This window comes from Ictidomys tridecemlineatus, chromosome 4, assembly GCF_052094955.1.
Source record: "Ictidomys tridecemlineatus isolate mIctTri1 chromosome 4, mIctTri1.hap1, whole genome shotgun sequence".
Taxonomy (NCBI): domain Eukaryota; kingdom Metazoa; phylum Chordata; class Mammalia; order Rodentia; family Sciuridae; genus Ictidomys; species Ictidomys tridecemlineatus.
Genome location: NC_135480.1, coordinates 160321706 through 160344083, shown reverse-complemented (window position 1 = coordinate 160344083; position 22378 = coordinate 160321706). Strand labels below are relative to the sequence as shown.

The window sequence follows — 22378 nt, the reverse complement described above, 5'->3', positions numbered from 1 at the left end:
TTTCTTCCCTCTCTTGCAAATCTATTTCAAAATAGGGACTGAAAGACTTTTAGAGTGTTTTTAAATACTCCAAGGCCCCTAGCACATGACCCACCGACTGAAGAAGGAGAATCAGATCTTAATTCCTGCCCTGAAGAGGTTACACTTATGAGTTCTCTGCAATATTGAATATTCTACTCACACTACACCCTTATAGCTGTTTTTAATGTCATGCATTGTTGAAGAAAAGGCTGAATTCCACAGAGCTAAGATTTTGTGGTATATAAAAACAAAAAAATGTAAGGGGGAATATAGACAAGGAACTCAAAAATATTCAGGCTGGCCCACAGAGCCTTCTATGCCTTGCATAAAGACCTGAATTTTTAAGTTTGCAAAAGAAATTCAAAGCAGTGAAAACAATGGGATTTCTAGAAATAGAAAGTCTTTGTTTATCCACAGGTCAAATAAAGTGCAAGTAAAAGGGAAGCTGTCTGTTTGGCCTGCAATGCTCACTGGCAGGCTTCTGACCCCCACACAACTCAGGCGGCCTCACTCTTGCTTTGCTGAGAAGGAACACATTCACACACTGAGGCATTGACCCTGGGCTTTTGGCTGTTGTGGTAACATTTGTATGATCCAGGAAGATGATGGGGTTAGGAACCTAGAAGTTTCTGTAGGGGGTGAGGAAGAGGGTAGGATGAAGAAAATAGACCAGAAAAAATCAGAATATCTTCTGTTGCCCTCTGCACTTGTCTAGTCAAAGAGAAAAATGGAGTAACTCAGGCTGGTGCAAACTTGAGCCAGTGGCAGTATGCAGCACAGAGGCAGGAAGACTCCCGGTCTATTCTTCTACTGAGAAAAAGTCTGATGGGCTCCTGGAAGGTCACTAGAAAATTAATAAATTCATTACTTTATTCTACAGATAGTTTTAAATTGTCTCTTAGTGTCATGCTCCAACTTAGGAACTAGGGACTCAAAGAAGACAAATCATCATCATCACCATCATCATCATCATCTCATCATCATCATCATCCACAAAACAAACAACAACAACAACAAAAACCAAACCAAACCAAAACAAAAAACCATCAGCCCACAAGGTCCCTGAAAAAGGAATCTAAGGAAAAACGTGGGAAAATCCTGTGTACTGATCATGGAAATTCCAAAAGCTCATTATTTGGTTTCTTAAGGAGTCCTGAACCTATTTCACTCTATTTAACCCAGAGTAAACCCAATAGGTTAATCTAGAGAATCTTTCTTATATATTAGCTGTTAATATCAGCTAATATATCTTTGAACATAGTTTAAAAAATGATGCTCTTAATTTAAGAAAAGCAAAATAGGGAAGAAAGTTAAATTTTTCATTTTTTTGTACGCTGACAAAAAACCTGCTCTTTTTGAGTTGTACTTATATTAAAATTGTCATATTTGCTGATAAATTCTTGGTAATTTGGGACAGTTTGGGGGATTCTTCTACTTGGCTTCTACTATAGTGTTGTACACCAAAAAGTGTTTAAGAGATCCGAGACTATTTGGGAGCCTGAGGCAGGAGGATGGCAAATTTGAGGCCAGCTTGAGGAACTTAGTGAGACCCTATCTAAAAATAAAACATAAAAATGCCTGGGGATGTAGCTCAGTGATAGAGAGAGAGATACCAGAATGGAAGTGCAATCTGGTGTCTTGTAACACACCTGCCTCCTGTGTGATTAATGTAGCAGTGTGGCTGGTGAGGTAGGTGGCCACATCTCTATTACAGTGCCCTTCATTCCTCTGATTACCCTTTCCTACAAAGGCGTGATTTTTTTTTTTTTTTTAGAGAGAGAGAGAAAATTTTAATATTTATTTATTATTTTTTAGTTCTCGGCAGACACAACATCTTTGTTGGTATGTGGTGCTGAGGATCGAACCTGGGCCGCACGCATGCCAGGCGACCGCGCTACCGCTTGAGCCACATCCCCAGCCCCCAAGGCGCGATGTTTCATGACCAGGTACACCTGCCAAATATCTCCTGGCTTTTCTGGCAGAACCATGGTGCCAGTCTATTAGATGTATTTTTTAAAATATGTCAATAATATTCAAAGACTAGCTTCAGAGATTAGATAACCTCTTTCTCAGTTAAATGGACAAGCTTTCTATGGGAATCACAAATTCTGTCATTTCACATATATGAATTGTAAATGTCCTTTCTCATGAAAATGATTACCAAGAATTTTACCTAAGATTTCCTCTAAAAAAACTATATTGACATGTATATTCTATACTTTTTTACATAGAACATTTTATATTAGTTTAAAAATTTTTCAATATGTGAATGTTCTGTGAGATTTATTGATGTATCAGAGAAAGGTGATAATGCTAAAATTTTTGAAAAGACAGGCCTTCCTATTCTGATATCTGAGTTTATCTTATTTTTAGATGTTAATAAATTCGTGTTTTTAAAGAATCTCCCCTCTCAACGTTGGGGCTAATCCTTAATTTCATTTTTTTAAATGAAAGGGCCATTGTTGCTAATACAATTGGCTACATAAAAATTTTTCTGCTGTAACTGAGAGGTTTTAATGATATATTTTAAATCTACATGCCAATTTTACTATCCCTGAAATATATCCAGTAGTCAGGTATAGTGGCACACACCTCTAACCAGCTACTTGGGAGTCTGAGGCTGTCCAGCTAGCTTGAACAACTTAGTGAAACCCTGCCTCAAAATAAAAATAAAAAGGTGTGCCTGTGTGGCTCAGTGGCAGAGTACCCCTGGGGTTCAATCCCTGGTACTACAAATATATATACACGTGTGTGTGTGTGTGTGTGTGTGTGTGTGTGTGTGTTTATTTATCAGTAATTGCATAACAGAGGATGTATGGGATAATGTATGCTGCACAGACCAAACAAGATGTTCTCTGCTTCCCTAACTGGAAAATTTCATCCTTTCAGATTCCTAGGCCAAAATCTTTTGTTCATCTTTATATTTAATAAGTTAGAAAATCCTATTGTCAAACTACCCCATTTCATTGATTCTGAGACGAACAACATTTCCTATTTTAACAAATATAAAATGAGAGTATCTCTCACACTGTAGTACCTTAAATTTCCTCTGACCCAGAGAGGAACTGGTCAGAGCTACCTGCCTACAGAGGCGCTAACATCAGAACATCTAGTATCAAACTTGTGAAATGGAGCAGCTCAGAAGAAATGTCAAAAACAACAGTAGAACACACTCATTTAGCTCTCAGGAATCAAATGATTGTGGTGGTTGCAGGGAGGTGAAGCATCAGAAGAGCTTAACCTTTTCATAGAGGGGGTCAAAAGGTGTTTAGAGCGACATAATTTCAAAGACAAGAGCAAAGCACCAGGACAGTCTGCCTCTGTGAAGTAACCAGGGCCAGATTTACCATTCTGCCCGAAACAACCAAAAAATCATGACAAAAATTATATGAAACCAAGGTTTTTAAGACACTGGACATCAGGCGAAAAGGGCAGAAATTCCTGAGATTCAGGGAATAAATGAGCTAAGTTCTAATATTGCCCTAGATTATTGCCTTGCAAGAACTTCCTGGCTGTGGCTTTGGAAATGGAAGTTCTATAGTAGAGGTTGGTAGATTCCATGACTTGAGACAAAACTAAAAGTCCAAGGAATCAAAGCATTAGAATTTATGGAATGAAGTACCAGACAGGAGAAAGTTTACAAGAGAGAACTAAGAGCTAAGATGGTCTCCTTGGTGTATCCAGCAGCACACTGATCAAACCATGGATGTGAGGCAACTGCTTTAGGCTGGTAAAAGAACTATAAGGAAGATGACATGGTGCTCACACAGGCCTGAGACTAGCACCTCATCCCACCAGCCAGACCTAAAAACTTCATAAGTCATGGAATGTACAGTGTCTAGAAGGAACTTATCTCAGTGGAAAGGCATAATTAAGTCTAGGTCAAAGATGGCTTTGGTTCCACCTACCAAATTTTAAGACCCTAAACGATCAAGTTCAAGTTAACTACTCCCAGAACAAAGTTCAAGACTATTTTTAGAAATACAAAAATATCTAGTACCCCCCAAAATAAAATTCACAATGATTGGCATCTAGTCAAAAATTACCAGGCATATAAAACAACAAACAAATATATATATATATATTTTCCATTATTCCATATTAAAGTGAAAAGCTAAACAATCAAAACACAGAATTGGACATTAAAATAATCATTATAACTATATTCCATATATTTAACAAGTTAAGTACCAAAAAGGAAATCTAGGTCCACAAGATTTCACCAGTAAATGTTACCGAGCATTTGAAGAAGAAATAACATCATTTCCATACAATCTTATCCAGAACATAGGAGATGAGGGATCATTTTCCAGCTAATTAGATGAGAGCAGTATTATACTAAAACCAAACAAAACAGTACCCCCCCCCCCCCCGCAAAAAAAATACTAAGGGCCAGGATTGTGGCTCAGTGGTAGAGTGCTTGCCTAGCATGTGTCAGGCACTGGGTTCAATCCTCAGCACCACATACAAATAAATAAATTAAATAAAGGTATTGTGTCCAACTACAACTAAAAAATTTTAAAAAATACTACAGGGCAGTATATCTCATGAACATAGATATGAAAAATCCTCACAAAATGTTGGCAAATGAAGCCAGATCTATATATAGAACAGCAATGACTAAAAAGAGTTTATCCCAAGACTCATTTTTCCCAGTTTATCACTATGACCAAATGGGGTTTATCCCAGGAATGGAAGGTTGGTTCTTCATTTTAAAACTAATTTATGCACTGCATCAAAATAAAAGATAAATTAAAAAGAAAACTGCATTATCATCACTTGAGGCAGAGAGAAAATTTGATAAAATTTAACATCATGATAATAACTCAGTAAACTAGGAAAAGAAGGGAACTTCCTCAATGTGCTGAAGAATATTTACAAAAACTTATAACCAACATCATATTCACTGGTGAGAAATGAAATGCTTTCCTCTTAAGATTAAATCAAGATGCCCATTCTTACTACTCCTGTTCACTATTGTATTGCATGCCCTAGCCAGTACAATAAGGCCAGAAAAAAGGAAATAAATAACTTACAAATTGAAAAAGTAGAAGCAAAATGGTCCTTATTTGTGAAAAACATTATTGTTTAAGTAGAAAATTCCAGAAACCTACTAAATATCTCTTAGAATGATTATGTGAGTTTAGTGAGTTTGCAAAATACATAGCTCACACACAAAAATCAATCATGTTTTTATAGACTAGCAATATACAATCAGAATGAAAGTAAAGAATATAACAACATTTGCAACAGCTAAAAGAAAGTACAAGAAGTATAAGTCTAACTAAAGTATACAGGATCTGTATGCTGAAAAGTAGTAAGGGCTAGTGAAGGAAATCAAAGACAACCTACATAAATAGAGAGACAAGAAGTCCTCAGAAATTGGGTGACTTAACATAATAAAGAAGTCAATTATTCCCCTTCCTGCCAAATAAATCTGTAGAATCTTAGTCAAAATTCTGGAGAGATTTTTTTTGTGGCTATGGACAAGCAGACTTTAAAATTTATATGGAAAGGCAAAGAAGCAGAATGGAATACCAAAAATGAGTTCAAAAGAAAAGTTTCAGGAATTATACTACCTCATTTGAAGGTATAGTCAGCAATACAATGTGGCACTGATGAAGAGATAGATACATATACCAAAATAGAGAGTCTAGAAATAGATGTATAGAAATGGTCAGTGGAATTTTAGATAAATATTTAAAGGTAATTCAGGGGAGGAAAGGATGCCTTTTCAACAAATGGTGCTGGAAGAATTGGGTCTCTCTCTCTCTCTCTCACATACATACATACATACACACACACACACACACAACACACAGACACACACATGCACATAATCAACCTAGATGTAAACCTTATATCATACATAAAAATAACTGAAAATAGGGCGTAGATCTAAAGGTAAAAATGTTAAGGTATGCAACTTTTAGAAGAAAACAGGAGAAATCTTTGTGACCTCAGGTTAGGCAAGGAGTTCTTGGACATGACATTAAAAGCATAATCCATGATAGAAAAACATTGATAGCTTGGTCTTTATCTAAATGAAAAAAATTTATTCTGTAAAAGATAATGTTAAGTAATTTGGGGATAAAAAGCTACAGACTGAGAGAATATTTTAAATCACATACAGAACAAAGAATTTATATCTAGAATATATAAATAATTCTCAAAACTCCACAGTACAACCTATTTTAAAACAAAACAGCTTATTTTTTGAGGGAGCAAAAGGCTTAGCATGGTGGTGTACACCTGTAATCTCAGCTACTTGGGAGGCTGAGGCAGGAGAATCCAAAGTTTGAAGCCAGCCTGGGCACCTTAGTGAGATCCTGTCTCAAAATAGAATGAAAGGGACTGGGGACATAGCTCCTTGGTAGAGCACTCTTGGGTTCAATCTCCAGTACCAAAACAAACAAAACCCAAAATACTTGAATTGACACTATACCCAAGAGTAAATAAGCACATGTATTCTAGGTTGAATAATATGTCTTCCACCGAAGATGACCATCAATTAATGAGCATGCTATGTCACATGGCAAGAGTATATTAAAGTTGCTGATGGAATTAAGATTTCTTATCAGCTGATTTTGAAACAAAATGATTGTCCTGCATTATCTGAGTGGATTTAATGGAATCAAAAACCATTCTCACTATAGAAGAGGGAAGCAGAAGAAGTGATTAGAGTCAGAGAGAAACCTTTAGATGCTATGTTGCTGGCTTTAAAATACCTTGGTGCATATGGTCTTTAGAAGATGGAAAATCAATACAGAAGAAAATGGATTCTCCCTCAGTGCTTCCAGAAGGAACACAGGCCTGCTAACAGCTTGATTTTAGCACAATGAAACCCCTTTTGAACTTCTGACCTTCAAAGAACTACAAAATAATAAATTTGTGCTGCATTAAGTCATTAAGTTGTGCTATGCAGCAATTGTAAACTAGTAAAACATGAAAGATATTCAATATCATTAGTCTTCAGGAAAATGCAAATTAAAACAGTGGTGAGATGCCACTACATAATAATTACAATGGCTAAAAATGAAAAATACCAATAATACCAAGTGATGGCAAGAATGCAGAACATGTGAAATTCTCATGCACTGCTGATGGAAATGAAAAATAGTAAGCCGCTCTGGAAAAAAAGTGTGGCAATTTCTTAAAATGTGAAATATACACCTACCATATGATCCAGCCATCCTACTCCTAGGAATTTATCCTACAGAAATCAAAGTGTATGTCCATACGTGAATGTTCATAAGAATTTTATTTACAAAAGCCTCAATGTGGAAACAACTCAGCTGCCCATCAACAAATGGGTAAAAAAATGTGGTATGTCTATATGATGAAATTATCACTCAGCAATAAAATAAAATGAAGTATTGGTACTGCAATATTAATGAATCTCAAAATAATGCTGAATAAAAGAAACCAGACAGAGCAAGTATGTATGTATAAATCAAATTATATGAAAGTCCAGAAATGCAATCTGATCTGTAATGACAAAAGAGCATCTGTGGTTACCTGGGGGAAGGTTCAGGAAGAAACAGGAAGGATTACAAGAGGCACAAAAAAAATTTTGGATGGTGGATATGTTTATAACCTTGGTCATGGTGATGGTTGCGCAGTGTGTGCACTGTACACTTTAAATATGCTATTCATTAAGTGCCAATTAATAGCTCAATAAATTGTTTTTTAAAGGACCAGTATCAAAAGATTTGAATTGTTTTGTGTATTCTTTTCAAAATGCTCTAACACAAGAGCTCCTGATGTTGTACAAAGTCAAAAGTGATTAAAAAGAGTTGTTTGAGAAAAAGCCTTAGTTTAGTTTTACTTCTCAATTTATTTCAGTTGTATGTATAAGGGTAGCAGATGATTAAAAATATTTCTAAATTTAAAATAGATCTTTTAAAAACTATGAAGTAAAAACCCTAAGTGATCTGAAAGCATTGTGTCATAGTTTCTTAGTTTCAATGGCTGTTTTTTCTCCACCTATAGCACCTAAAATAATGGTGCATCTTGCAATCAGTGATGTCTTAGATTCAAAGAAATACACTATATCCAGAATTGGACCACTTTTATTCCCTTCCACAGTTACTGGTCCAAGCCGTCATCATCAGTGACCTGACCTACTATAGTAGCTCCCCATCTGTTTCCCTACTTCCACTACAGTCTACTTTCAGCATGGGTGGCGTGATCCCTTAAAAAAATAAATCAAGGGAAGTCAGTTTTCTGTTCAAAATCCTACATGACTTTTCCTCTCATTCAGACTAAGACCCGAAGTCCTTACATGACTCTGCAATGCCCAGGCCATTCTAACCCCACCTCATGACCTTCCTGCCTTCATAATTTCCTCTAGAGTTTTTGAAACTCACTTTCCCTGTAGTCACCATCAGCTTCTTTGTTCTTTGTAAAATATGTCACAAATGTACGTGCTACAGGAACTTTGCATTTGCTTTTTCTCTTCCCCATGACTTACATTATGCTCTCCTCATCCTCCATCAAATACTTGTTCATATGCTTTCTTATCAATGAGTCATTTCCTTAGTAATCTATTAAAATTGCAACTCCACTCCAACACTCCTGGCTGGCAGCCCATCCCCATCTCATGTGCTTCTCCCTGCTTTACTTTTTCTATATAGTTCCTAACACCTTATGATATATATGCATTTTATGTATGTTTCACTGATCTGCCCCTGAAACTAGTATATGCACAAAAGGATTTTTGTCTTTTCTGTGTTTCCAGCACCTAGAACAGTTCCCAAGCACATAGCAGATGCCCAGTAAGTACTTGCTGTTGACCAAATGAATATATATCTTTGGGTGGCTAATGGTTATAGCTTGAAGCATCTAGGAACAAGGTGGAAATTTATTTACTGCTTTATGCTGTCTTTAAAAATCATATGTATTTTGTACCTATAGGGATTTATATGTATTTGTTTTATTATTAATAATTTGCCAGAGTTATAGTCCAGGAATATGTTTACCCATAGCCATTATAAATCACTATGAGTCACAGTCTGAGTAGCACATCTTTGAGTATTAGAGACTCATTTTATCTGGATATAAATTAGTTTGTCTGGCCTCTGCCACTCAAGAAAGGGAGAGAGAGAGAGAGAGAGAGAGAGAGAGAGAGAGAGAGAGAGAGAGAGAGTGAGTGTGTTAGTTTTAGGATTCCAGGTGTTTCAAAATACAGAGAGATGAGAGGTCTACAAAGTTGTAGACAAAGTACTTTCTAAGTATATTTGGAAAAGACATAATATGATACAAGTTAATAAAACTCATGGGAAAATGAACATTTACAATTTAAGAATAAAAAGCAAGGTAATGTTAACTAATTGATTATTTTTTTTTCTTTAATTAGGCTGGGCGAGTCTAGAAGTAACCAGGAAAAAATGTAAAGATAGTCTTGTACTTTTAAAAAGAGGGAAGAGCCTTGATTTTTCTTTATTTCCATGGTCTGTATTTGTAATAGTCAATTATAATGTCTTTTCCTACAAAAATGGTTTCTTTTTTATTCACTAGTAAATGGCAGCCATTTGATAAGTTCCTCTGATTTTTCTTTTTCCTTCTGGCACGTTCGACCTTAGTCTTTCTCCACTCTTCTGTTTTTTCTTTGTTCCCCTGAGTCTTGATAACATACAGGGGAAAAAAAAAGAAACCTTGGATATAAATTTAGAAAGAAAATGAGTTCAATGTGGGGAATCCAAATGCTAAGAGTTCGAAAAGAGCATGTGGCTGGCTTATGGCTCCTTTTGGCAGAACTTGAGGAGAGACCTGGCAGAACTCCTCCAGACCCTCAGGGGTGGAGCACAGCTCACCTGGCCACACTCTGGGTCCTGCAGAGCAGTCTAATCTTCCCTGCCTGTGGGCTGCCTCGCAGTCTGTAAATATAGGGTAGAAGTTTCTTCTGGGGTGGAGAAAACATAAGTGAGGCAGTTTGGTCAGCATCTGCTATAGATTGTGGTGAGGTGTATTGCATATGCTGGACTTTATTGATATAAATCATTTTGTCATGAGGCATCATGAGTGCTCAGGTAAACGAATCAATTGCATTTTGTCATTATGTATAATCATCGGCTTGTGTGTTATATAATTTACCCACTGTTGGTCTTGAATAGAGCACTTTTCATTGAGGTATTTGTTTGCAGACCTGAACTTGACATATGGCTCCCAATTTGTTTCATTTTTTTTTTTCCTTAAGAGTTTCTTCACCTTTGTTACACCTTTGTGATTCAAGGCCCAGTGGTCATGAGTCACTCCCTAACAGGAGGACAAGAAGAATGTCTATTGGATCAGTGTCCTGGCTCCTCCGTGAAAATGAAAGGTGGGGGGCATGAGAATACAGAAGGATCCCCACCAGGAACACATGCTGTCAGAAGTCACCAGACAGGAGTTATTACACATACGTGGCATCCGCCTTTGTGCCCGTGGTTATTCCTAGATAATGGGCACCGACTCAATTATGTGACAAATAGAAAGATTTTAATTTTTCCAGTATTCCTTAAAGAATTCTGTAAGAGGCAAGAGTCGTCTCCTCCTCCTCCTCCTCCTCTTCTTTTTAGTTGTCAATGGCCCTTTTATTTTATTTATTTATTTATATGAGATGCTATGAATTGACCCCAGTGCCTCACACATGCTAGGCAAGCACTCTACCATTGAGTTACAATTATAGCCCAAGAGTTGCCCTTTCAATGTAATGGTTCCCTTAAATATCCAACCATAGCTTCAGAGATGAATCTAAGAATCACGCCTCTATTCATTCCTGGTTTCTATCTTCAAATTTCTTTAATTTTTCATCTTATAAAAGTTACAACACATGACCAAAGAAAAATCTCACCTGGTTGTACTGTATTAATGTCTAAGTTACCTCATCCTCAGTTTAGCCTGACAGTCTTTTTAAAAATTTTTAATTTTTACAGAATTATATTTTTCTTTCTTTTTTTTTTTTCATGGCTTCTGGGAAGCTAGAATGTGGAGAGTTCCTGAAGCTAGTGCCTCTGTTTTTGTTGTTTTTTTTTCCCCCTGTGTTGAAGGTCCTAGGTCTGTCTTCCTGCTCCTTCTTCCCCAGACCCACCCTTCTGGCAAGTCGCCTTATAACCTCTCTGAATAGCTCTTCAGTGCACCTCAGAACAATTGCATTTATCTTCCTTCTTGACCTCCAAGTCCATATAAAGCCACAAACTCACCTTAAGCCAATTGTTTTTCTCCAACAAATTGACAAGTCAGGAGAACAAAACCATACGGAGCAAAGATACTCATTTTCATTTCCTGAGTCAGGGGAGACAGGTGGAAAGAGATCCTGACTCACAGATCAATTGAGATTCTGGATAAAGGTAATATCTGGAGAAAACAGGCCAAGCAAGGACAAAATACAACTAAATGTGTTATGTCCTTGAGTATCAGAGTGGTCTTAACTGGATCTTTATAGCTCTGTGACTTTAAGAAAGTCACATAATCTAGTGAGCTTCAGTCATCTTATCCACCTCATGGAAATTAATACTACCTTGCTCTTGTGATTGCTAAAAAGATTAAGTGAGATGATCAGCTAAAATTCTCGGCACATGCATATATATAGTAAGCACATATTTGCTGGTGTACAGAATTTGGGACATAAAGATCAATAAAGGGCTTTACATAATCACCACCAATATTAATCCTGAAAGGCCCCTTAGTAAATAAAAATCATGTGATTTGACAGCAACAGCTGGTTTCTGGCTTCCCACTCTCTCCTCTATATCCCAGGCAGGAGCTTGAATATAGTCCATCCTCTTATTGGGCAGCAGAATCCATGTTTGCTCAGACAGCATCTCTAGACACATGTCCAGTTCCCTCCTGCTGAGCCTCAGAAGGAAAGAGTTCCTTCTTGGCATTGCAACCAGTGACCTGACTTGACCTGACCCATTTAAACTGATCCACAAAGTGGGGATATGAAGCTTTCCTCAGCATTTTCAAATTCTTCTCTGCTTTGGTGGAGGTGTTATTTCCCGGGTTGCTCAGGGAACCAGAGCCGAGCCAGGGAAGGATAACAAGTTAACAAGTCCAAAGATTGCCCCATCTCTGTAGTGTCTTACATTTAGTTGCAGAGAGCTGGGATTTATACTGCCCTCGGACCAGCCGGCAGGTGGACCCATCTCCATTGCAGACCCCACAGTTATCCTCCTTGGCGGTGCTTCCCAGCTGGTGGTCACAGCCAACGATCTAACAAGAGAGAAAGAGGTGTAATTCAACCGGGCTTCTCCCAATGCTGGGATCCACAAGGCTATTTTCCACCAAATTACCCTCCCCCAGAGACCCCAAAACATACTTCCTGTGAAAGGGACTGAGATGACACAGTTTGAACCAAGCTAAGAAGAAATAAAAAATAACATGGGTAAAGATATCTTTACCGTTCAAATATACATATAGGAAGAAGGTAGAAGGGAGAGAATGGGAAAAGGAAAGGATAGGGAAAGAGTAAGGGAGAGAAGAACTATTGCTATGACAGAATATTAATTTAAAAATATTTCCCAGTGTCAAAAGGCCCACTCATACATTGCTGGTAGGACTGAAAATTGGTGCAGCCAATATGGAAAGCAATATGGAGATTCCTTGGAAAGTTGGGAATGGAACCACCATTTGACCCAACTATCCCACACCTCTGTCTAAACTCAAAGGACTTAAAAACAGCATACTATAGGGACACAGCCACATCAATGTTTATAGCAGCACAATTCACAATAGCTAAACTGTGGAACCGACCTAGATGCCCTTCAATAGATGAATAGATAAAGAAAATGTGGTGTATATACACAGTGGAATATTACTCATCAATAAAAGAGAATAATATTATGGCATTTGCAGGTAAATGAATGGAGCTGGAGAATATAATTCTAGGTAAAATTAGCCAATCCCCCCGCCCAAAGAAAAACAAATGATTTTTCTGATTTAAGGATGCTAATTCATAATATGCTGCAGGGAGGTAGGATGGGAGGATTAAATGAACTCTAGATAGGGCAAAGGGGAAAGGGGAGGGAGTGGTAGGGAGGGATTAGAAGAGCAGAAAAGACAGTGAAATGAGATGGTCATCATTACCCTAAGTACATGTATGAAGACAAAGAATGTGACTGAACTTTGTGTACAACCAGAGATATGAAAAATTGTGCTCTATATGTGCAATATGAATTATAATGCATTCTGTTGTCATATATAACAAACTAAAATTTTAAAAATCAAAAAAATATTTCCCAGTGTCAATAATTACGATTTGTCAAACTGATAAAATATTCAGTCATGAGGTAAGCAGCAGGGAGCACTTTACAAATAATCTGCAGGTTCTCTATGTCCCTTAGAATATGAGCTACATAAGGGTAGGGGTTGTATGTTGGGCTTATTGACACATTCCAAGCAATTGGAAGAATGTTTAGTAGACTATGAGTTAATAAAGTATTGATGAATGAAGTGAATATACTTTCTTTTCTAGCTAGCACTTCAGCTAAGAAAAAAAGAGACAGAACCAGCTATCAGACATGAGGTCCATAAATTTATATGGAGGAAACTGGAGGGTTGGAATGGAGGGTGGCAGAGCCTGTTCTTTGCCTGGGCCTCTCCTGTACCAAACACAATACAGATATGTCATTGATTCCCACAATGATTATATATGATATCCCCACCTTGTACTTGAGGCTATTAATCTTTCCCAAGGTCACTTGGCTAGTAAGAAGCCAAGTTCTGAAGTCTTCTAATAAAATATTTATGCTTACTCCAAATTAGACTTGATAAGTCACAAGTCTTTACAACGTAAGTGGGAAAACTTATTTTTTTGGCTATAGTTGATGTTTGTAATATTTCTTTTTTTCCATATTATTTTTATTTGTTCTAATTAGTTACACGTGACAGTACAATGATCTTGACATATCATACATATAATTTCTCATTTTTCTGAGTGTACAGGTTGCAGAATCACATTGGTCATGCAGTCACATATATACATACAGCAATAATAATGTCTATTTTATTCTGCTGTCCTTCCTATACCCCCTCCCCCTCCCCTCCCCTCCCCTCCCATCACTTCTCTCTACCCAATCTAATGAGACACACTTCTTTTTTTTCCCTTTTTCCTCACATCGTCATACATGTATTCTGTATAACGATGAGGGTCTCCTTCCATCTTCCGTGCAATTCCCCTTTTCCCTCCCTTTCCCTCCCACCTCTCTTCCTTATTTAGTGATAATCTTCTTCTCATGCTCTTCCTCCCTACCTCATTTTGAATCACCACCTTTATATCAGAGAAGACATTCGGCATTTGTTTTTAGAGATTGGCTAACTTCACTTAGCATAATCTGCTCTAATGCCATCCATTTCCCTGCAAATCCATTACCTTGTTATTTTTTAGTGCTGAGTAATATTCCATTGTGTATATATGCCACATTTTTTTTTATCCATTCATCTATTGAAGGGCATCTTTATTCTTTTCTTTCTAATGTTTGATTTTTAAAACCATCAAATCCAGCCAGGAGTAGTGGTGCATGGCTATAATTTTACCTATTTAGGAGGTCAAGGCAGGAGGATTGTAAGATCAAGTCTAGCTATGGAAACTTAGTAAGACCCTGTCTCAAAATAAAAAATAAAAAAAGGTCTGGGGATATAGCTCAGTGGTAGAGCACCTCTGTGTTCAATCCCCAGTACTACCACCAAAAAAAAAAAAAAAGAAATGAAATAAAATAAAGAATCAATTTCAAATTATACCAGGTTTTATATGTTATAGTTCTAGTTTGAGCTAACATTTGGACTCATTCTATTCCAAACTGTTTAAATTATGAGAACTGGAGTGATATCTGAAGGGGTGTATCTCCAAAAAGTTTTTGCAATTCATCCTTCTTTAGTAAACCTGGTCCTTCCTTAAGGCTTGATTTTCCTTTCATACCTTTAATTCGTAATTATAAACATATCGTTAAGCCAACATTTAAAAAATAATTATTTAGCACTGTGTTATATATGGAATCTATTTTTAAAATATAGTAATGCATATGTTTTTTTCATTTGAAAACCCAAACATGTCTTAAATAGATGACAAAGCAACAATGCCTTCAATAATTGCAATTTTTTTAAAGCAGAGATATTAGGACAATATCATGCTGAATACTAAAGTGGGGAACAAAGACAGATTGGCTCCATCCTGTGGGTTCACTGTGGTCACCTCAATCTACTCAGAGGCTGCAAGGAGGTCATATCACAATTCAACCAGGTTTCATCCATGTAAAGCCAAGAACATTCTGGCTTTGACCTTTGGTATGTTTCTATGTAACTATAGAAAAATTATTCTAAAAATTCTTATCTGTAGATGGCCCCACACATGAACTGACATATGATACATTTGATTCTCTATTCATTTGTATTCTGAGTGTAGTGTGAAATGTGATTGTACAGTCTCTATTTTTTTAAGTCATTTAACCATTTAAGTAACATTTATTGAAGACCTGCTATGGGCCAGGCACTGTACTGGAAGCAAAATTCAATGGTGAATTTAAGCACATATGGGCCCATCCTCCTGAGACGTACAGAAGAGAGGCAGTGAGAGAGGCAGCTATTACTCAAATATCACACACAATAAAAGTAAAACAAGAATGATGAGAAAAGCTATAAAACACAGGCACATGGTACACTGAGAGGATAAAATATGGAGAATTTATTTGGTTAGAGAGACCAAAGAGGAATTGACGGAGGAAGAGATTTTTGGAGCTGAGAAGCGAATGAGGAGTCAAGAGTTACCAGCTGGAGGGAGGTGTTGCTGTGAGGTTTGCCATATCTTTTAGGAATGCCTAGATCCTAGCTAATTAGAGAGGAAGCAAAAACCAAAGTTGGCAAAAATAAAAGAATGTCACAAGACTAAAATCACTGGATTGCCTTGGCGGGTGGACTCCTTTCAAGAAGCACGGCCGTCCTAATTTAGTCAGCAAAGGAGTACTGACCCTCGTGTTCTGGTGGCTCAAAACTGAAGAGAGATGGGTTTAATCTTACAAGATCCCTAACTATGTGGGAGGACAAGCTGGGCAGTGGGCATGGGAATATATATTCCCAGTCTTCTCAAACCTAACGGGATTTACTCCTTAAGTTATAGGAATTTCAGGTTTCTCGAAAGATTTAAGTTTCTCTGGAAAATTTTGTTTGCAGACTCTGATGTCTCTAACAGAGCCAAAGGAGATAATCATGAAAATCCCTCTCTAATCCTAAAGATTTCTTATGGTTCCAAATCCATTTTAAGAAATGAACAATTCAGCTTCATGGATCCAAAGTAACAGTCATATTAGGAATAGCTAAATATGAGGTGACATACTTTAAGGCTAACTTGGCCAGACCCCTGACTTAGCGCTCTCAGTGTGGGTTTATGGACCCCAGGATGTGGTCCATAAATGGGCGTGCGTTGTTTAACTTTGGTGTTTAAAAGACAAACATCTCCCTGACACGATTATGTTTGTTCTTTTCTCTGTATCAATTTCTCTTTAAGATGCCAAAATATTCTAACTCAATTATTTTTCAAATGTGGAAGACTTTATCATCAGATAAAATGTTCTTGTTTGGTCCAAGTGAAAAATTGTTTGCAATTATACCAGGGTAATCATTTTCGACATATTTTAATCTGTTGATCTTGAGTAACTTAGATTAATTAAAAATTAAACTGTTATTTTAAGACCAATTATTACTAACAGAGAAAAATAACTAGGAATGCATAAATGGGCAGAATTGGCAGATATAATGCCAGATTCCCTCGGTGCCTTTGCACATGCTGTTACTTCTGTCAAGAATCCCCTTGACCGATTCTTTATTTGGAAAAATTCTATTTATCTTTCAAACCCTAAATTAAGTGTCTCTTTCTCCAAAAAGTCTTTTTCCAGAGTCCAGAGCTAACTGGGCTTTATTGCTCTATGCTTCCTTAGCCTTTTGGTCGTATCTCCGTGTAGCAGAGATTACTGGTCACCACTCAATACCTACCTTCTCCCACTTTTCTCTGTAGCAGGACTCCAGTTTTACTTGAGATGGCAATATATCCAGTTAAAAGAATTGGCTCCATTACCAAGTTGTAATTGGTGAAATAAAAGTGAACGTGTTATGTATTCTGGGAAGGATACTTAAAAGAAACTAACAGCTGGGGAGAGCCCCCTTCTGCTACTACCTTCTTACATTCCTGTTGGCTCCAGTATACGTTTGGAAAAACAAGACAAGCTTGAGAATGGGAGCACTGATGGGGGAAGAGAGAGAGAGAGAAAGAGAGAGGCAGGGAGGGAAGGAGGAAGGGAGGAGGGGAGAGAGAGAGAGAGAGAAAGAGGAAGAGAGAGAGCTCTGTTCCTAAACCACATTCGGTCTATTAGTTTGGACTTTCTTTGATATATACCCAATTCAAATTGTCATATAATTGATATTGAGTTTAACCAACATGTTTGTCTTTACACCAGAAAATGAGTTAATTGAGAGCATGTGTTTTACTAAACTTTATATCTCTGCTGCTTAACACAATATTTGACATTTGAGATACATAATGAATACTGGCAAATCAATGAAACACAAACATCAAGCATATGAGTTGTCTAACATTTCCAGTGTAGGTAATAGATAGGCAAATATAGGGTGTAGTCACTGATGGCACACCTGTATGCAACGTGACGACTATTGGCCAAATCTAAACCTCCATCTTGATGTATGAACAAGAATTACTGTAAAGGGCTAATATTTTTTCGAGACCATTTGCTAAGTGCACCTATGTTCATCGTTAGCAAAATGTCATGAAAGGCAATTTTCAGGTCTCTGAATCCCCAGACCCACCCATTCTGGACAAAACATTATGTGAGATAATGATCACTCATGACTTTGGCAACTACATGGAATCTTTTTGTAAAGGGTGAAAACTATTTTGACCTCATGCAGCTTATTAGTATTCTGTTACTAGATGTCAGCTGGATACAAGATCTAACCCTATCCTCATCCAAAATGATTGTAGAGTTTTGCTTATTTTATAATTTTTTAAAAAAATCTCAGCTGCTATAAAAAGTGAGAAGCTCCAACAATAATTTAGATAAAGACAAAATCTTACCCTGTGACTTTCCAAGATTAATATTTTTGTTGTTCAGATACCACTAGAGGATCATGAAATTTTGCTTTTCTATCTTAAACATATGTATTCTGTGCCCTGTCTTATATACAGGTAAGCATACATGTATACAAACATGTAGTCCTTTGTCTTATTTTTGAGAAGAATATGTACATTTAACAATGTTGATTTTTCTTCATTATTCAGGATTTACCAAGGGTAATGGAGAATCTTCCCTAAACAAAAATTAGGACCACAGCATCCAACCCAGGCCTTGGGCCTGTAGTGGATGTTGACAGGAAGTTCTTCCTTCACATTATAGACCCTATGGCAAGTGAACAGGCAGAACATAAGATGGAATTCTTGAGACACCAAAACGTGTATATATATAAAAAAAATCTTCACTAGTAGTTATGTGAAAAATATCAACACACTAATAATCTGGAGAATGTAAGTAAACATAATCCATAAGCAGATATCAGACCCTGGACTAACATTCTTAGATGGGTTCGTACTGGCCTCATTTCAAATGGTTTCCCATAAAGACCTCAGCTTCTAGCATCAAATACTAAGTCAGTGATGTCAAGATTTTCTGGATCCAACACCATGAGGTAAGATACTTTTAAACCTCTCTATTTTCAGCACTGGGAAAGACAAATATGGAAAACTAAACTCTACAAATCTGGCCACAGCTGCTCTTATAATTATTTAATTCAGACAAAACTTTGTGGGTGACAGTGTGTACTTATACACGTTATACCTCATTTTTAAATAAATGAATAAGGCTAACAGTACGCATCTAACCTTATTCTTCAAAGATTTAGAGATTAGTTTGTTCATGCCTAACCTTTCCATAAAGATTTATAGCATATACATTTGATATCATAAAATTTAAAAAAAAATGTATAAATGGGTCAAAAGGAAATCAAGGATAAGATAGATAAAGATAATACCAGACACGAGAACCACATGCAACATACACCACAAGTTTCTATTAATTTGTAAGAGGTGGGGAGGGGGTGTCACATATCTGTATTTGAGTTTCTTAAAATAGAGGAAAACATGAGTACTTGTAAGAATTGAAAAAAAAGGGCATCTATTGAATCTTTCCAAAAATTTATAGGTTATATGTTCCTTGTAGCAGATATAATAAATATCAGTGGAATGCCTGAATCAAAAACTGGCTCAGGAGAACCATAATTACTCAAACTACCCAAATCCTAGATATTTATTTTCTGTGAGTCTTCTGAAAGACATTCCCATATAAAAAAGTTCCAATGTGAGCAAATAAAAACAAGTTTTAAAGACATGGCTCCTAATAACCTCTGATTAAGCCTAATGCTCAGAGAACATTCAGTCAAAGCAAATTTTAAGAATCCAAAACAAATCAGCCAGGTGCAAAGCACTGTGACAGTCTGGCCTAGTCCTTAAGGGTAGACCTTAGTGCACTCTGGGTGAGGCTGGCAAAAACACGGCACATGTGCAGCTATTTCTCCTGCCAAGACCCACAGCAGACATTGCTAATCAACTGTAGCATTTTTGGCCACTGAGCTTTTATGTGGCCCCAGATCCTTTATGCTATTGTACTCTAGAAGCCAAATCCAATAGACTATGGTTGTCATATGAGGAGACTAAACCAATTTACTACTCCAGAGTTAGGGAAATGAATTGGCTGCCTCCCTTTCAGACAATTCTCCACAAATATTATTTCTCACAAGATGTGAATGATTTCAAGTACCGATGGTAACACTGAAGTTCAGAGAAAGCTTCCCCAAGGCCAAATGGTGGTAAGTAACAACACCAAAATTTCATATTGTAGGGTGTCTATTAACCACAAAAAGGCATACTACATAATATTGGTATGACAATGGAGTGGTGATAACCAGGTTGAACATTTTTATCAAGATCACCAACTAAACTTCTCTCTCTCTCTCTCTCTCTCTCTCTCTCTCTCTCTCTCTCTCTCTCTCTCTCTCATAATTTAATTCATGTGTCTAAATTTCCTTCTCCTTTATACACATGTTTGACTTACAAATAATGTTTCCAATATGAGAAAGTAGGATTCCCCAGTCATTCACAAAGGTGCTAACAGTGGTCCATGAGCTATGTTTACTCTTTCCAAAAGCCTCATGGAAATATATTTACCTGCAATAAAACCACATAAGGTCACCAAAACATCAACCATCTCATTATACAAATAAGCTGAATCCTGATCTTTGTTGCATTTATATTTTAATTGCTCAGGTCTTTAAGTCATAAAATAGGAAAACAAATTATTACTTAATAATGCCACATTTTGAGTAGATGGAAACTTCCAAAACACAAATTCCACGGGGGAAAAAATAACAAAGACAGCTTTGTGTCAAAAAGTTGAGAACCGCTCATGAAGCCCTTTGTTTGTTGTTCCCATACCCTTGGGAAAAGCAACACATGAGGCTGTTGATTATACTCAAATTAAATAAAATCAACTGAGTATAAGGCATTGTGCTGGCTGTTATGGTGCTGTGGGGAATACATACTGGTTGTAGGCATGGTCACCACCTAGGTGAATGGGATTCATCAGCTTATTTCTCAGAACAGGTAGAGTCAAAAAGGAGTAAGATCATGAAGACTAAAGGTCAAAGCAGCATAGAGGAGCAGAAAGACAGACAGAAAGCCAACCAGTGCTTGTCAAACACTTACTATATTTAGGTACACTGTGCATCTTCTCACTTAATTTTTATAATAGCCCTGAAAACTAGCTAAAATCACATCTGTTTAAAAAAAAATAAAATTAAGACTCCAAAATTTTTTGAAAGACTTGCCCTAGATCTCATTACTAGGACATGGTATTGCCAGAGTTGAAATTCAGGCAGAATAGCATCAGGCCCTCCATGAGTGGTCCCTCTAGTTCATGTCATATTGCATTGCTCTTGGGGGTTCGAATCAGATGAAGGGACAGGAAGGGAGATGCATATGTTTCTGTCAGTCACATCTTGTTGCCAAAAGTGACACCTGACAGTAGCTTGAAGGGCTGATATTGGGCATCAAGAACAATGTGGGTTATCTGCAGTCAGTAGCTTTGAAAGTGAAAACAGGGATTTTCTTCTTCTTTTTTTTTTTAAGGGATTAATTCAGTAAATTTCAAAACAAGTAGTTGGTTTTGTTCTGTATAGCTACCTGCTGCCAAAGGGAAATAGTGATAAATAGGCTATTGGCCTATTCAGAATGAGAAGTAGCTTTCCTTCTAACATACAAAATTTTTTAAATTACTTTTTTGTTTTAATTAGTTATACATGACAGTAGAATGCATTTATGCATTTTGATATATTGTACATAGATGGGATATAATTTCTCATTTTTCTGAGTGTACTTGTTATAAAATCATGTTGGTCAGTCACATATATACACAAAGTCATAATGTCTGTTTCATTCTACTATCTTTCCTATCCCCACATCCCCTCCCCTCCCTTCTCTTCACTTCCCTCTACCTAATCTAAGGTAACTCTATTCTTCTCTAGTGCTCCCCGTACATCTGCATATTAGAGAAAACATTTAGTCTTTGTTTTTTTTTATGAGATGGGCTTATTTTACTTAGCATGATATTCTCTAACTCTATCCATTTACTGTCAAATTTCATTCTTCTTTAAAGCGAGTAATATTCCATTAAGCATATATACCACAATTTCTTTATCCATTCTATCTATTGAAGGATACCTAGGTTGGTTTAGCTATTCTGAATTGAGCTGCTATACCAAATTTATGTTAAGACATTAACTGCCTTTCTACGAGATAAAGATTTTCCCAAAGAAAATCTTTGTCAGTCTATCTATGTCAGTCTCTCTGGAGTTTGTGAATCTCTGTGAAGGCTGTCTGTTTCCTAGTGTAGTACCCATGAGGTGCTCCATCATTTAACTGAGTCACCTCTCCAACCTCAGCTCTCTCCGGCTCACTGTTCTTCAAATGCATCAAGCATGTTCTCATCTTAGGACAACCATGGTTGTTGCTTATGATTGGAGCTAGAACTGTTTACCCAGACATTTTTCTACAAAAGCTGTCCTGACTCTTTAAAGTCTTTGCTTAAGAAAATATCTACCTCCTCAGTAAGTCCTATTTCAACCATTCCATTGAAAGCTATTTCCCTTTCCAGTCCCAAGTACTCTTACCTTGTCCACTTTTTCTTTTTCTTTTACAGAACTTATTTAATAATACAATATAAACATGCACACATCTTAAGCTTATTGATTTCGATTTCTTACTATAACATAATGCCATAAGGTCAGGGATATGTCTTGTTTACTCTCTGCCTAGAACTATGCC

At 36.9% G+C, this 22378-nt stretch overlaps 1 protein-coding gene across 4 annotated transcripts in view; it reads right to left on the bottom strand.

Moving 5' to 3' along the window:
* The window catches only part of Adamtsl1 (ADAMTS like 1), an 876927-nt gene that overhangs the window by 212659 nt on the left and 641890 nt on the right, over positions 1-22378 (bottom strand). For all 4 annotated transcript variants that reach the window (XM_078047684.1, XM_078047686.1, XM_078047685.1 and 1 more), the window contains one exon: positions 12090-12216. In XM_078047684.1, the coding sequence (XP_077903810.1) occupies positions 12090-12216 (127 nt within the window). The remainder of the gene's footprint in view (positions 1-12089; positions 12217-22378) is intronic.